The sequence below is a fragment of the Ostrea edulis genome, chromosome 6, assembly GCF_947568905.1.
Source record: "Ostrea edulis chromosome 6, xbOstEdul1.1, whole genome shotgun sequence".
Classification (NCBI taxonomy): domain Eukaryota; kingdom Metazoa; phylum Mollusca; class Bivalvia; order Ostreida; family Ostreidae; genus Ostrea; species Ostrea edulis.
Window position 1 is genome coordinate 90,912,006 of NC_079169.1, and position 14,021 is coordinate 90,926,026.

Sequence of the window (14,021 nt, forward strand, 5' to 3'; positions counted from 1 at the left end):
CTGTCAAGCATATGTTGGCAAAAATATTGGAGGGTGGGAACTGGAACTTCCTGTCCTTACACCAATCATTTGAAAAATCCGATTTTATTAAAAACATAATTTTCTGTAAATCGTTGTGTTTGCAAATTACATTAAAACGGTAATGTTTTTGTGTGTACATGTATTGCCGCTGATCGCTGGTACACATGCGATGGCTCCGACCTCGGGCAATCGAGCCATGGGTTACGTAATTGTAAACAAGAACAAACCCCGGTGTGTATGTAAAATGCTTGCAGTTAATGACTGAATGAAATGAGACTGATTCGATGTGGATTTCTGATGATTTTCTATACATGTTTAGAGTTGGTATAATCATGATAAGAACCCGTGATTTAAAAAATAAAGTTTATAAATTATTTGTTATGCTTACAAAAAGGATCCATTTTTTTCACTTTGTAGAGAATGCAGAAAGCTTGTGTATCAACTGGCTAAAGTAGAGTTAAATCACAGATTGCTTGTCCACATGTGATGAATCTCCAAAATTAAACACAATAAGACGCTCGAGATGTATATATATATATATTTGGGGCGCTCTTGCCTTTTTCATTTCACTTATAAAAACCGCATCTACTTGCACGCATGATTGTATTTAGATGAAATGAAATGAACCGACAAATAAATCCTTCTGTATGCAGACAATTATAAGTTAATAAAACTTAAAACTACTTCATTTTATTTAGTACGATTTTTTCTGACAATTAGAAACGTCACATACCCTTACCGTAAACTTATTGTGAGGAAAATGACAACCCGATAAATAATCAGGAAAATTGTGTAGGTTTTTTTAAATGTATGTATAACTTGACACAAATATTATGAGGTCCATTGATCACTAACTCGAAATGTTTGCGGTAGCATCTTTACAATTACTTTATAATTGAAATAAAACATAATATAATTGTTAATTAAGTATGATATAATGTAAAAGGATTCAAAATGATTTCAAACATAATTTTCCAGTAATTGATGTGTTTATTTATGCGATGGACGAAAGCCGAGTTAGTTTCGATGTTTTTGTTTTGATTATGCAAGCTTGTCACTCTGGCCACCTGCGAGCGAGGCGAGAGTTGGGTTACATAACTGTATAAACAACGCTGACCGTGAAGAATGTAAACAGCTTGCAGTTATTGACCATGATTTATTTTACGTTTGAACGTTTTATTTTTATGTATATTACTTATTTTAATTCTAATATGAAACAAATAAAAGATAATTTATCTCTCTCCTTTTGTTGTTTTTGAAGGTTTGTTTATGTTAAAACGAAAGAAAAAGAGAAATGTATCATTAAATAATTTGTATTTGAACCACAGAGCATGTTAAAAACCTTATTTAAAATGAATATTAGTATCTATTGTAGTCAGGTATGTTATTTTTAGCAAGTTTATTTCAGTTATACGCATGAAGAGTTCTCGCTCACTTGCCAAATGAAAATGGCTACTTGTTTACGGGTATAGCTTTTTACTCTAATATAACACAAGATTCGAACAAAATAACAATTTCATGAGATAAATAAGATGTTAAAGAACAACTTTTCCATCGGAAGCCATATCGAATTCTTTGCCGTTTTTGAGCTATAAAGCAAAAACTTTTAGGGGCCGTAGATCCCTAATTTAAGGGGCCAGCCCCTTTTTACTGGTGTCAAATAAAAGCTCTTGAAATTCTACACAACTTTTATTCTACATGTCTTAACAAAATATTTTTAGTTTAAAAGATACAAAGGAAATTATGTGCAAATTTTCGCTCTTTCAGGCGTCCTGATTTTTGACCCCTCTCTATCGCCATTTTAAATGGCGAAATCAAAAAACAAAATATGATGTGCACAACTACAATGCTTCTACTTTACCAATTCAGTGTTTTCTCTGCTCCAATTATTATAGTCTCGGAGCCTTTATCTGGAAACCAAAGCCCCTAAAATTTCATTAAAAGGGAAATAACTCGCAAGCGGAAGAGAATATCCAAAATGTTTAAAAGTATTTTGAAAGTCTTTAGTAAAATGTATTAAAGCTGAAAATTTGAGCAAAATCGGTTGAGGAATGAGCGAGATATGAAGCTTCAAAGTTAGCGTCTAGGAAAAAAAAAAAAAGAATAATAAGAATAATCTTAACCAGCACAATAAGTAGAAGGCCTTCCGTTGCTACGGAAGACCTTAATAAATTTTGTCTGATTTCTCTATTAATATACACTTGATTTCTTTTTAATTTCATACTCGATTAACAAAAGTACATCCGGTGTGAGCTTCGTTGGCGACATTTTCGGTGCAAGAGTTCCCATGATTGACAATTTTATAACGTGGCCTTTGCGACGCCTAATTTCTTACTGATTTTACCATAAAATAAACCCTCGGCATGTAATTTTAAAATCAACGTCATTGTTTTAGTTGGTATTGGTTTTCCCATTTCGCAGTCTCTTCCATTGTGCTAAAAGATTATGTAATGACACGCTAGTGTAAAGACACGTGTGACCATCTAAAATTATTTTTATTCCCGCCCCTTTAAATATTGGTCCAATTGCAGTGATTGTTCTTTCCTTGATGCGTCAACATTGACAGATTTGTTTTGAAACCAACTATCCGACACCTCGAATGAACTTGAGAAGCTGAGTCGTTCACACTTACTGTAAATTCACAGTAATACATTTCATCGTGTTTCTCGTTGGCTGTATATCCACTCTGTCCCACTTGGGCATTCAAAGTTCCACTAAATGCACCTCCTATACAGAAGAGTTTGTATCTCGAAACTGGCGTATTGAAGTGTTGTACAAACAAAGGGATTTAATGACGCTTGTATATAATCTGTCCGCGCTTTTATTGCCAAAAATAAAAGCATACATGGAAACTTTTTTTTTTAAATGAATAAGAGCGGGGTGTGGGTGCACGTGGTCACCACCCCCTATCAAATAAGCGAATTCATCATACCTCCCTATCGAAAGCTGCTCGCTCAAAAATATCTTTACTCTTGGAAAAATCACTATCAAACACATAAGGTTTTCGAGTTTTCGTATTCGCAAATATTATTCGCCAGACGGAAGCGCGGGAACAACGTAATCCCGATGTCAACAAATACACGTGCAGTTACCACAGCCCTTACCGTATTATGTGATTCCGGGTTTCTTTACTGCGGAAATTCAATCATACAACATAGTCGGTATGTGTCTTTAAATGTGAAAACAACCATCTCATAACAAAATGTGACACTCCTCCTTCGTAGTCTATTTTTAGAGCCCATGAATAAAAGTAAACAAAGCAGAAATCGGTAGTTTTCGATCACAATTTGAAAACTAGGAGTAATGGTCTTATCAAATTTTAGCAGACTTACATTATATTTCTATATCAGGTGATAGATGATTTGGGAAATGATTAATAGTTCAGAATATTAACTGGGGGAAAAAAAAGAAAAGAAAATCGTAGTATTTCGGTTAACGGCCATCTTGAATAACCAATCGCATCTCTACTCGACTATTTCTTTCGGACGAGTGTGATGCCATCGCATAGATAACTTTCTCTTGTAAGTATCTCCAGATACCCATAAGGATTCCTTGCCAATATAAAGCAACTTATATGTATATACCCATAAGGATTTCTTGCCAATATAAAGCAAATTATATGTGTGTGTGTGTGTGTATATGTATATATATATTAAAAGAAATAGAATAAACAGTACACAAAGTTAAAAATTTAACGCAAGCGCTTTCATTTTATAATCCTCAGGCGTTACATTTTAAAATAGTTTTGAAATGGTTTGACGTCATAAAGGCGTCCTAACATTTCACGTACATAACGACGTCATAAACGAATGAAGGGAAAAGGATTTTACGTTAAGCATATTATGACGTCATAGATAATAACAGTAAACATATTTTACAGTAAGCTATTGAGAGCCGGTTTTAAATTTTAATAAAGTGTCTTTCTTTTTCTCGTCGGGAAATAGTATTTTCTGTATACAGTTTATAAAACGGAAATACACTGAATTGTCCGTGGCCACACACATCTATATGTTCACTAACTTTAATTTATTTTACCCATACTTAAGGGAAGGAAGTTCGTTCGAATTTAACAACAAGGAATTTACGGTTAATTCAGATATGACGTGATCCACCAAAAATTTAATTTATGTTATAACATGTGCTGGCTGTGGAAAACATTATATCGGTGAAACTGGAACTACTCTGCGAACTCGTATACGAGTTCATAAACAACACATTTCAGCACCCGAATACAGAAAAATTAAAGTTAGTGAACATATAGATGTGTGTGGCCACGGACAATTCAGTGTATTTCCGTTTTATAAACTGTATACAGAAAATACTATTTCCCGACGAGAAAAAGAAAGACACTTTATTAAGACTTTAAAACCGGCTCTCAATAGCTTACTGTAAAATATGTTTACTGTTATTATCTATGACGTCATAATATGCTTAACGTAAAATCCTTTTCCCTTCATTCGTTTATGACGTCGTTATGTACGTGAAATGTTAGGACGCCTTTATGACGTCAAACCATTTCAAAACTATTTTAAAATGTAACGCCTGAGGATTATAAAATGAAAGCGCTTGCGTTAAATTTTTAACTTTGTGTACTGTTTATTCTATTTCTTTTAATATTTTATACCGGACACTGTGATTTTTTAAAAAAAACACAATTTGGATATATATATATATATATATATATATATATATATATATATATATATATATATATATTTTAAATATCCTCCCTTAGCGTCGTAATTTAAAAAAAAAAAGAAAAGATTTTATTTGATTTAAGGGCCAAATTTGAGAAGGACCGAAACAGCTTAAGGCCGAAATAACTACAGACCGAAACCGTGACGTTATTTGTCAACACTCCATTTACGCAACCACGGATTCTCGTGCGTATAAACGTGAGCACTGAACGTGAGCTTACAAAACCTGGAAGCAGCAGATCATTGTGCAATTGTGGAAGAAACCTTTGTAAACGTAAGTACATTGCGTGTTTATGACATTATTTCTGATAAAATAGATATCGGATATATTATAATTTTTAAACTATAGATTAACCAATTTCTTTGTACGATTTTGAATAGCCAGTCGTGTTGTTTTGCAATTAAATCGTTTGATTGATATTTTGTCAATGAAAAATAAATATTTGTGTGTTAGGTTTGACATACATGTGAAGTCTGAAGATTCCACAATTTTATTCATTCATCACGACTATTGAAATGGTCAGTCCAGTGGTCAGTCTCAATCAGCACTATGTACATAAAATTGTCAGGGGCGGATCCAATTTTCTGAAATTATCATCAATTATCTAGTAGAAAAAAACTCAGATTTCGAGGACCTATCGACCCAAGAATGTATTATATATAAATTACAGTGGAATCGGTGCTTTACGAGATAATAACATGGTATTGAATAAATTTGTGCCGGTTTTTGCGGAAAGGGGGGGGGGGGGTCTGTCTAGAGGTTCATCAAAAATTTACGATTGCATGAATATTCATAAGGAAAATATGATCATATACAAAATACAAATGTTAAAGCATGAAGGTCAAGAAAAATGTTTGAAGACAAAGGGAAGGGAGTTGTATTAAAGTTCTATAAATTCTTTTTCCAATAGATGAGTTTCAGCCCCCTTCCAGATTGTCTCTGATAAGGACAGGACGGTCTGTCTGTCAGACTTAAACTCCGAATCTCTAGTAGAATATATAAATGTGTATGGTGGTTGTGTATTCCTAGAGCAATTGAAGAAGAAAAAACCTGATTCTGCTTATATATAAGCACATGATCAATGTTTATTGCATGACACTGAAAAAGAAATTTATTGTAATGATACAATCTTTGTACTTTTTATCCTAGCAGAGTCATGATGGATCACAGAATAGGCTGGATATTTTTAATCCTTCTGACTTGCTCTGTGTGGCTTGTGATGGTCACATTTAATGGACTTGCAGGTGGTGCAGGACAAGATCTAGGTAATTTTACTCCATTGCAACCAAGATTAACACATTGAACACATTTGCAGGCAGCCATGAATATCTATAATTAATAGTTAGTTATACCCCCCCCCCCCCCGCAACAAGTTGGGGGGGGGGGTATACTGGAATCGGGTTGTCCGTCCGTCCGTCTGTAGATGCAATGGTTTCCGGACTCTAAAGCATTATCCTTTCCACCGACCGTCACCATATCATATATATGGACTACCCATGGGATGAAGATGCTCCCTATTGATTTTGGGGTCAAAGGTCAAGCCCACTGGACATCAAAGTAGCAATATGGTTTCAGGGCTTTAAAGTGCTATCCTTTCCACCTACAGTCACCATATCATACATATGGACTACCCATGGGATGAAGATGTTCCCTATCGATTTTGGGGTCAACAGGTCAAAAGTCAAGCGCACTGGACATCGCAGTAGCAATATCGATTTTGGGGTCAAAAGGTCAAAGGTCAAGCGCACTGGATATCGAAGTAGCAATATGGTTTCTGGGCTCTAAAGCATTATCCTTTCCACCTACAGTCACCATATCATACATATGGACTACCCATGGGATGAAGATGTTCCCTATCGATTTTGGGGCAACAAGTCAAAGGTCAAGCGCACTGGACATCGAAGTAGCAATATGGTTCGGTTTGTTATGCCATTTGTTTTTTACACTCAGAAAAGAGGTAGTTTATACCTATTACCAACACCCTTTGGGAGATTGGGGTAAGCGGGGGGTATTCTTAGTGAGCATTGCTCACAGTACCTCTTGTTTCTGGTGATCTGATATAAATTGTATATTTTCTTAATAAGAAAAAAAGATGTTGGTTTGATATTTGTTAAAAATTTATTTAAAGAAATAAATTTTATTTTTGAAAATACATATATCAGAGGGTATGAACTGTGATGCTTTGGAATTCTGTTGAAATCAAAATAGAATAAGTCAGTGATTATTGTGTGTATTCTTTGTAGGGATATATAAGAACTCGACTGGAGACATCTCCGATGTTTTCAACCTGCAGATAACACCAGCTGGATGGACCTTTAGTATCTGGGGTTTTATATATGCCTGGCAGGCTTTGTGGCTGGTGTATGGACTAACTTCGATATGTCGGAAGACTCGCGGAGGCCACTACATCTACACGCTCCCTGTTATGCCTCCAGTCATCTACGCTGTGTACATCATCAACAACCTCAGCAATATTGCGTGGTTGTTTGTGTGGGACAGGCAGGAAATTATAGCCTCCTTAGTTGTAATTGCGATGACACCCCTTACTCTATATGTTTGTCTGTATTTCTCATTCACCCGCCTGTATCGCAATCTAGGTCTCCTTACCAAAGAGTATGCCACCAAGGACATCTGGCTGATCAGATTTCTTGTTCAAAATGGACTGGCTATGTATGCTGCTTGGACCACTGTAGCTACACTCCTGAATGTTGCTATGGTGATGATTTATAAAGGTGGTGTTGCTAATGATCTGGCATGCACCATCATCCTTGGTGTTCTGTCGTTTGTCATCTTGCTCTGGTTTGTCCTGGATAATTTTGCCTTTGATAAATACACTCGGTACACCTTCACCCCTAACATTGTCTTTGTTGTTGCGCTTGCGGGGGCTACATCCAAAAATTTCAATGTGGACACTATGGAGAGAAATTCCATTTTCCTGGTGTCCATGCTGAGCACGGCGGCTGTTCTGCTGCTGTTGAAGCTGTTGATCATGGTGTACAGGTACATCAGAAAACCCATAAACCCAAGGGTCGAGTATGAACCCACTGTTTAGATTCAAACAGTATAGAAGTATAAAACTGAAGTCAAGTTATAGAGAGATAGTGTGCACACTTGATTGATTCAATGAAAAGTCTATGTAAATTTACAGTATAATAACTTGTGCATACATTTATCGATAAGATAAACATTTTCCCTTCAGTTGTGTTTATTAGAATTATGAAGTACTACTACTACGCCAAGTATGTACCCCAAACATGAAAGGAAACTCACTCCTATCAACTTCTGCTCTTGGCAGACTACATGTCGGGCATAGTTTTGAGTGTACAGTTTGTAATGGTTTCTTGTAAAACAGCTGTTATAAATTTGGCATATTCAATACTTTTTCTGATTTCAAAATTGTTGATATATTGATGAAAGGGGGTATTGCTTTTTAGGTAGGGAGACAACTGAATTTTCAGGTGCGAGTAGGGTTTTATTCTGCTGCCCTTTGATGTAATCCTCCAAGGTCATTATCACCTGCTGACTAGCAGGAGACATACAATTTATTCCCCTACACTTACTGAAGCTATTCATTGAAGTCCACATTCTCCCTTACTGTTAATTGTGTGAAAGATTTGAGGAATGTAACAACACTTTATACTGTGTGAAAGGAAACATTTTCTTATAAGAATGAAATTTGTGGTTGATAAGAGTGCTATGAACAGGTAGTCATTCTATATAATGTAGGACCACGTGTATCCTGTTATTAGAACTGGTGCTGTGTGAATTCTAGTGAATATGAACAAATTAATTTTGACTGTCATGTACATGCACATAAATAGTATTTATACATTCATTTCATGTTTATGTAATAGAATTAAAGATGCATGGTAGTATGGACAACATTTTCCATGTTTTATGTGACAGTATTTTTTTTTCATGGTTGAGGGGTTAAAAGACTTTGTAAATCCCTAAAAGAACTCTTATATTCTTTTTGAAATAAGAAAACTAAATTTTTTCATATGTATATTTATTTATTTTTTTTTATAGGAAAGGTGTGCTAGTCAAGATCTGAACGAATATTTTTCTGTTGATTGTGAGGTACCTCATCTTGAATACTAGATTGTGACATTTAAATTTGGCTGTTTAAAAGCAGCATCTTCACCTTTCGTACCGTCACAATGGTTTCATTTTTATACAGTGTTAATTTCATAAAAAAGTGCCTTTTTGATTGTGATATAATTAAACATGTATATGACTTATTTTTGTACTATGCTATTATATATATATATATATATATCCTAGAAAATAAACATTACGAGATGTGCATGAATGCAAGTTTGTTTATCATCATTTGGTGGCTGCATGCATAGTTCATGGGGCTTGTTAGAACACCATCTTAGTACAAATTAAACAGGGATTTCTAACTATAGGTAAAGAAACAACAAGCCCATGGGCCACATCACTCACCCTAGTCACCTTGGCCCTGCTATTATTCAGTTGTGATTTTGAAAAGATTTTTCTATCTTTATTCCCATGGAATTTTTAAAACCATATTGTGGCCCCAACCTAACCCCAAAGAATCACAACATAACTGAAAATGAATTCAAATAACATGACTAAGATGATAATGCTGTTTTGGTTAAGACCAAGGCCGTAGATATTGCAATTTGTGGTCGTCGTGCGTGAACTATTGAACATTTTTAACTTAATAACTACCAGTCCAATGCTGTTCAAATTTAGTATGAAGCATCTTTGGGACAAGGGGGACATATATTGTAAATTCCAGGACTCCAACACCCCTGGGGTCTTGGGTGCAGGGCTAAAATTTCCCAAAATTGACCAATTTTCTAAAATCTCAAGAACTGCACGTTTAAGAAAAACTAAATGCATAGTGATGTAGAGCAGGAGGGCCTCTACCAAAATTGTAAATTTCATGATCCCCAGGGTAGGGGTTCTGACCTCAGGGCGGGGCCAAACTTACTATATCGTGTTTGAGTAAACACTTAAATAACATCTCCTTTAATACTGTTGATACTACATTAAATTGAAACTAAATGGTCAGTTATTATTAAATGTGTGAACAATATACATTTTTGACTTCTTGATAACTACTATACCAATTCTTTTCAAATTTGGGATGAAGCATATTTGAAACAAGGGGGACATATGTTGTAAATTTCAGGATTCCTGCACCCCTGGGACCTAAGAGGTGGGGCAAAAACTGCCCAAAAGAGACCGATTTTCAGAAATCTCATGAACGGCACATGTTTTAGAAAAAAACTAAATACTATAAGATGTAAAGCAGGAAGGCGCCTACCAAAATTGTAAATTTCATGATTCCCGGGGTAGGGCTTCTGACCCCAGGGCGGGGCCAAACTTACTATATAGTGTTTATGTGTAAGTTTGCTGATACTGTATAAAATATAAATGCATACTAAGGAATATCAGAAAAAGATGTACAAATAATGGTGAATTTCACAACCCAGGGTTGAGTCCAAATTAGTCACATCTTTCAATGTTTTAATGTTAATACGCCTATTATATTATGTGAAGCCTTTCATCAGTGTATGCACTTAAGAGGGCATTGAAGTTGTAAGAACACATCTTGTTTTATACTTTTGCTGAATGCTAAAATTTAGCTTAGATATTCATAACAGGAAATTTTTTTCTAGATTTCATAGCCCTTGGGAGTAGTGATAAGTTTTCACTAGTACTCAGGTGGCCGATAAGGCTTGGGGGGCCTCTTTATGAAAATATGTCAAACTTCCAGGTCAAAGTCAAACACTGAAGTGAATCAATGTCTCGCCATAAAAATCTATATCAAAATTGTCCTTGAACAGTTCAGGAGGTATTCATTAGGTCAGGATTTTTAGCTCACGTGAGTTACGTAACCTATAACAATTGGTCTGTGTCCGTCATGCATGAACAATTGAACATTTTTAAATTCTTAATACATGTAACTACCATTTTAATTCTTTTCAAATTTGGTATAAAGCGTTTTTGGGGCAAGGCTGACATGAATTATAAATTTCAGGTTTCTGGGGCCTTAGGCGCGGGGCAAAAATTGACCAATTTTCAAAAATCTTCTCTAGAACCACACATGTAAGAAAAACTGAATGGGGTCAGGAAGACCTCGACCAAAATTGTAAATTTCATGATCCCAGGGCAGGGCCAAACGTGGCACATGTACTGTATATAGTGTTTATGTGTAAAACACTTGCACATCTTCTTTAGTGCTATTGATACTCAAACATATTTACAAAAAACAGGTAGTCCTTTACCAAAAATGTAACTTTGATGATCCTAGGGGTAGGGGTTTTGGTATCATGGTGGGGGGGGGGGGGGCAAAATGGTAAGTTATTACATGTTTAAATAATAGGGCATTTTAAACTTCTTTTTGATAACTATTATTCCATTTTTTGGGGGCAAATTTGGTAAGAAGCATCTTTGAGGACAACAATTGTAAATTTCAGGACTCCTGGGACCTATGGGGCAGAGCTAAAACTTCCAAAAATTGACCAATTTTCGGGGGGAAAATCTCCACAACTGCAACTTTAAGAAAAACCAAATGCTTAGTGATATAGAGCAGGGGAAGATCAACTAAAAGTGTAAATTGCATGATTCCCGGGGTAGAAGTTCTGACTCCAGGGCGGGGCCAAACTTGGTATATAGTGTTTATGTGTAAAACACTTAGATAACATCTTCTTTAGTGTTATTGATACTAAAATATTTACATTTGCCAATGCACTTCCTTCTATGACAGTACTAATGAAATCGATGTTCAATTTCGTATGACATGAATTTGGTCACGTGATCAGTTCGTTCTTGCGTATGAATACAATCACCACTTCAAAAGTCAGTTCCTGTATTTTCACCTGGTTTCTTGCTTATGCAATGCAGTGGGGGATTTAGACCCCCCCCCCCCCCTCTCGCCACAAAATTAAATAATAGAAATAGTGTGAGTAAAATTCCAGATTGGCACCCAAAATGGCTGAGTATTTTGGCAAATACTTTACTTTCACCCCCACCCACCCCCTTCATAAAACCTGGATCCGCTACTGCAATATAATATCATGCCAGAAACAAACGCAGCAGGATATTCATACAGATTCTGTTTTGTAAACAAACAAGAATTTCATCAATTTATAAAAGAGAAACATTAAACATATCATTCTGTTGTTTCATGTTATACAGTTTTAAATACCGTCTTCAACTTCAGCATGACGATTTTATAAAGTTCTATGATAATGGAAGCGAAGACATGTAGACAGAGTTATAAGCCTATTTACTTTATGATGATATGTTAACCTGTTGTTTCCTGGCAACTTCCATCACGGCTATGGCTCGGCATGATCATAAGCGAGGCTGGTTTCGAGGCTCGAAAAATATAGATGTTCATGTCAGGGTACCGGTGCGAGTCTTCATTAAAATCCTACAACAGAAATTTCTCAAGTGAACAAAAACTCCGTCAGTTCGTTTTTATTTTCTTTTACACACACTGAAGGTAAATAAAACACGCAACCTACCTGCACTTTGTCTAAATCTGTCCTATTGTCTTGAATCGTCTCCTGCATGGCTACGTTTACCGCGAGTCCTAACGATGAACATACCGTTGCTTCTTTCCAAAAACCTGACTAAGAACTTAACATTAACTTGACCCATCATATCAACCATTAATTCTCTCAGATCCTTTGAATTCCTGTCGAAATCTGTGATCAACAAGCGTTTTCAACTTAGTAAGCTAGACCGACACCAGTTTCTCCACGGGCACTGGAAGTTAATGTAAATATATAGTATGTGCATGTATGAAAAAGGAAGGGTAGGACACTCTTTTTGAGGCAAATTCGGGATTGGGTTATTGTGGACGTTTCTCAAACGGCCTGACTCGATGAATCGTTCACAGAATGAACGGCTTTAGAACGAAACGAAACCTTACAGATATTGAATGTAAGGCATATGTGAACGATTCATCGCGTCAGGCCGTTTGAGAAACGTCCACAATAACCCAATCCCGAATTTGCCTCAAAAAGAGCGTCCTACCCTTCCTTTTTTATACATGCATATACTATATATTTACGTTAACTTCCAGTGCCCGTAAGTTTCTCCATCGCTGATCACGACCAAATCACATCAGGGATGTAGTTTACTCCGCTCTTCTTGTCGTCATTTCAGTTAACTTTACCTCTAAATTACCTTTATTTTACACATGTTTCGTCAATCTCTACCCAGATTCCTTACACTCACTTACACCTCTGTCAACGTCTCAAGGGTTTTACAAGGTTTTTGTAAAATGGCACGTATGCTCAAATAAAGTATGGTTTTGACTTCAGTTACAAAAATATACGTAAATAAATAAATATTGAGCAGATGTCAAGTCTTTTTGTGACACATAAAGCATTGGTTTGGGTTGAAACGTGGATATTGGGTAGTTCTATTGCACCAGGCCTATACATAGGTATATGAAGAATATATAGTAATGGAAAAAATCTACAAATAGTTGCTTGTCCTACATTTTCCCGATATTTTATAAAATAGTTCTTAGTTTTATTAGCCGTAAAAATGTGGATTTACATGTGGAATAACATTGCTTATTTTGAGCCGTTAATAGAGGTGCAAGTGAGAGCAAGGAACGACAACTCTGGGTAGAGATTGATGTTTCGTCTTTCTTTAACATTTTCAATTAAATATCTCTATCATATATTCTCTTTTATATTGTTCCTAATTTTTTATTCGATAAAACTCTAACGAACTATATTTTGTGTTCTACGATCGTTATTTTGGTCATCTGCTACATAATCATGGAAGCTCGGTAAGAACACAAATCAAAATAGAAAATATAAATATAAGAAATAAAATATCATTTTTGAATGTTATTGGGATATGACATGAAGTTGGTACGTGATCAAATCTACTATAACGCCCTTCGGGCGTTATAGGATTTGATCACGTGACCAAATTCATGTCATATCCCAACAACATTCAAAAATGATATCTTATTTCTTAATTGAAACTAAATGGATATTAGAAAGAGCAAGTAGTCCTTTACCAAAATTGTAAATTTGATGATCCCCAGGATAGGGCCAAATTTAATATATACAGTATTTATCTGTAAGTTTGATACTGTATAAAATCTAAATGCATACTTAGAAATAGCAGTCCAGCAGGGGTTTTAAAATTTTCTCAGATTGCTTTCAACTAAAACTGCATTTTTTGACTGAATAAAGTAAATTTGAAAGTTTTCATTTTCAAAATAGTGTTGTACATATCCTCCACTTTTCATCCATATTAAATTTCTCTGGTGTAGCATACCTCCTTAAATA

The 14,021-nt window shown here is 35.5% G+C and overlaps 1 protein-coding gene and 1 long non-coding RNA gene across 3 annotated transcripts; one reads left to right on the plus strand and one right to left on the minus strand.

The window, feature by feature from the left end:
• Window positions 1-4,833: 4,833 nt before the first annotated feature.
• Window positions 4,834-9,031, plus strand: LOC125646240 (uncharacterized). Of its 2 annotated transcripts, none has more exons than XM_048872445.2 (3): window positions 4,834-4,992; window positions 5,872-5,984; window positions 6,963-9,031. In XM_048872445.2, the coding sequence occupies exons 2-3, from the start codon at window positions 5,876-5,878 to the stop codon at window positions 7,769-7,771; spliced, it is 918 nt and encodes a 305-aa protein (XP_048728402.2). In that variant the 5' UTR covers window positions 4,834-4,992; window positions 5,872-5,875; the 3' UTR covers window positions 7,772-9,031. The 2 variants fall into 2 exon arrangements, with proteins under 2 accessions (XP_048728402.2, XP_048728403.2); XM_048872446.2 differs by having other exon boundaries at window positions 4,854-4,992; window positions 5,869-5,984.
• Window positions 9,032-11,795: 2,764 nt separating this feature from the next.
• LOC125646247 (uncharacterized) lies at window positions 11,796-12,525 on the minus strand. Its single transcript, XR_007359649.2, has 2 exons — window positions 12,228-12,525; window positions 11,796-12,133 (listed from the first exon to the last, which is right to left on the minus strand). It is a non-coding gene; the product is annotated as an uncharacterized LOC125646247 (long non-coding RNA).
• Window positions 12,526-14,021: the final 1,496 nt, after the last annotated feature.

What these genes read in the sequence shown, in the direction of transcription:
- LOC125646240 (XM_048872445.2), top strand. Translation starts at nt 5,876, where the DNA reads ATGATGGATCACAGAATAGGCTGGATATTTTTAATCCTTCTGACTTGC. An exon ending in TGGTGCAGGACAAGATCTAG is followed by an intron (nt 5,985 to 6,962) that starts GTAATTTTACTC and finishes TATTCTTTGTAG; the next exon opens with GGATATATAAGAACTCGACT.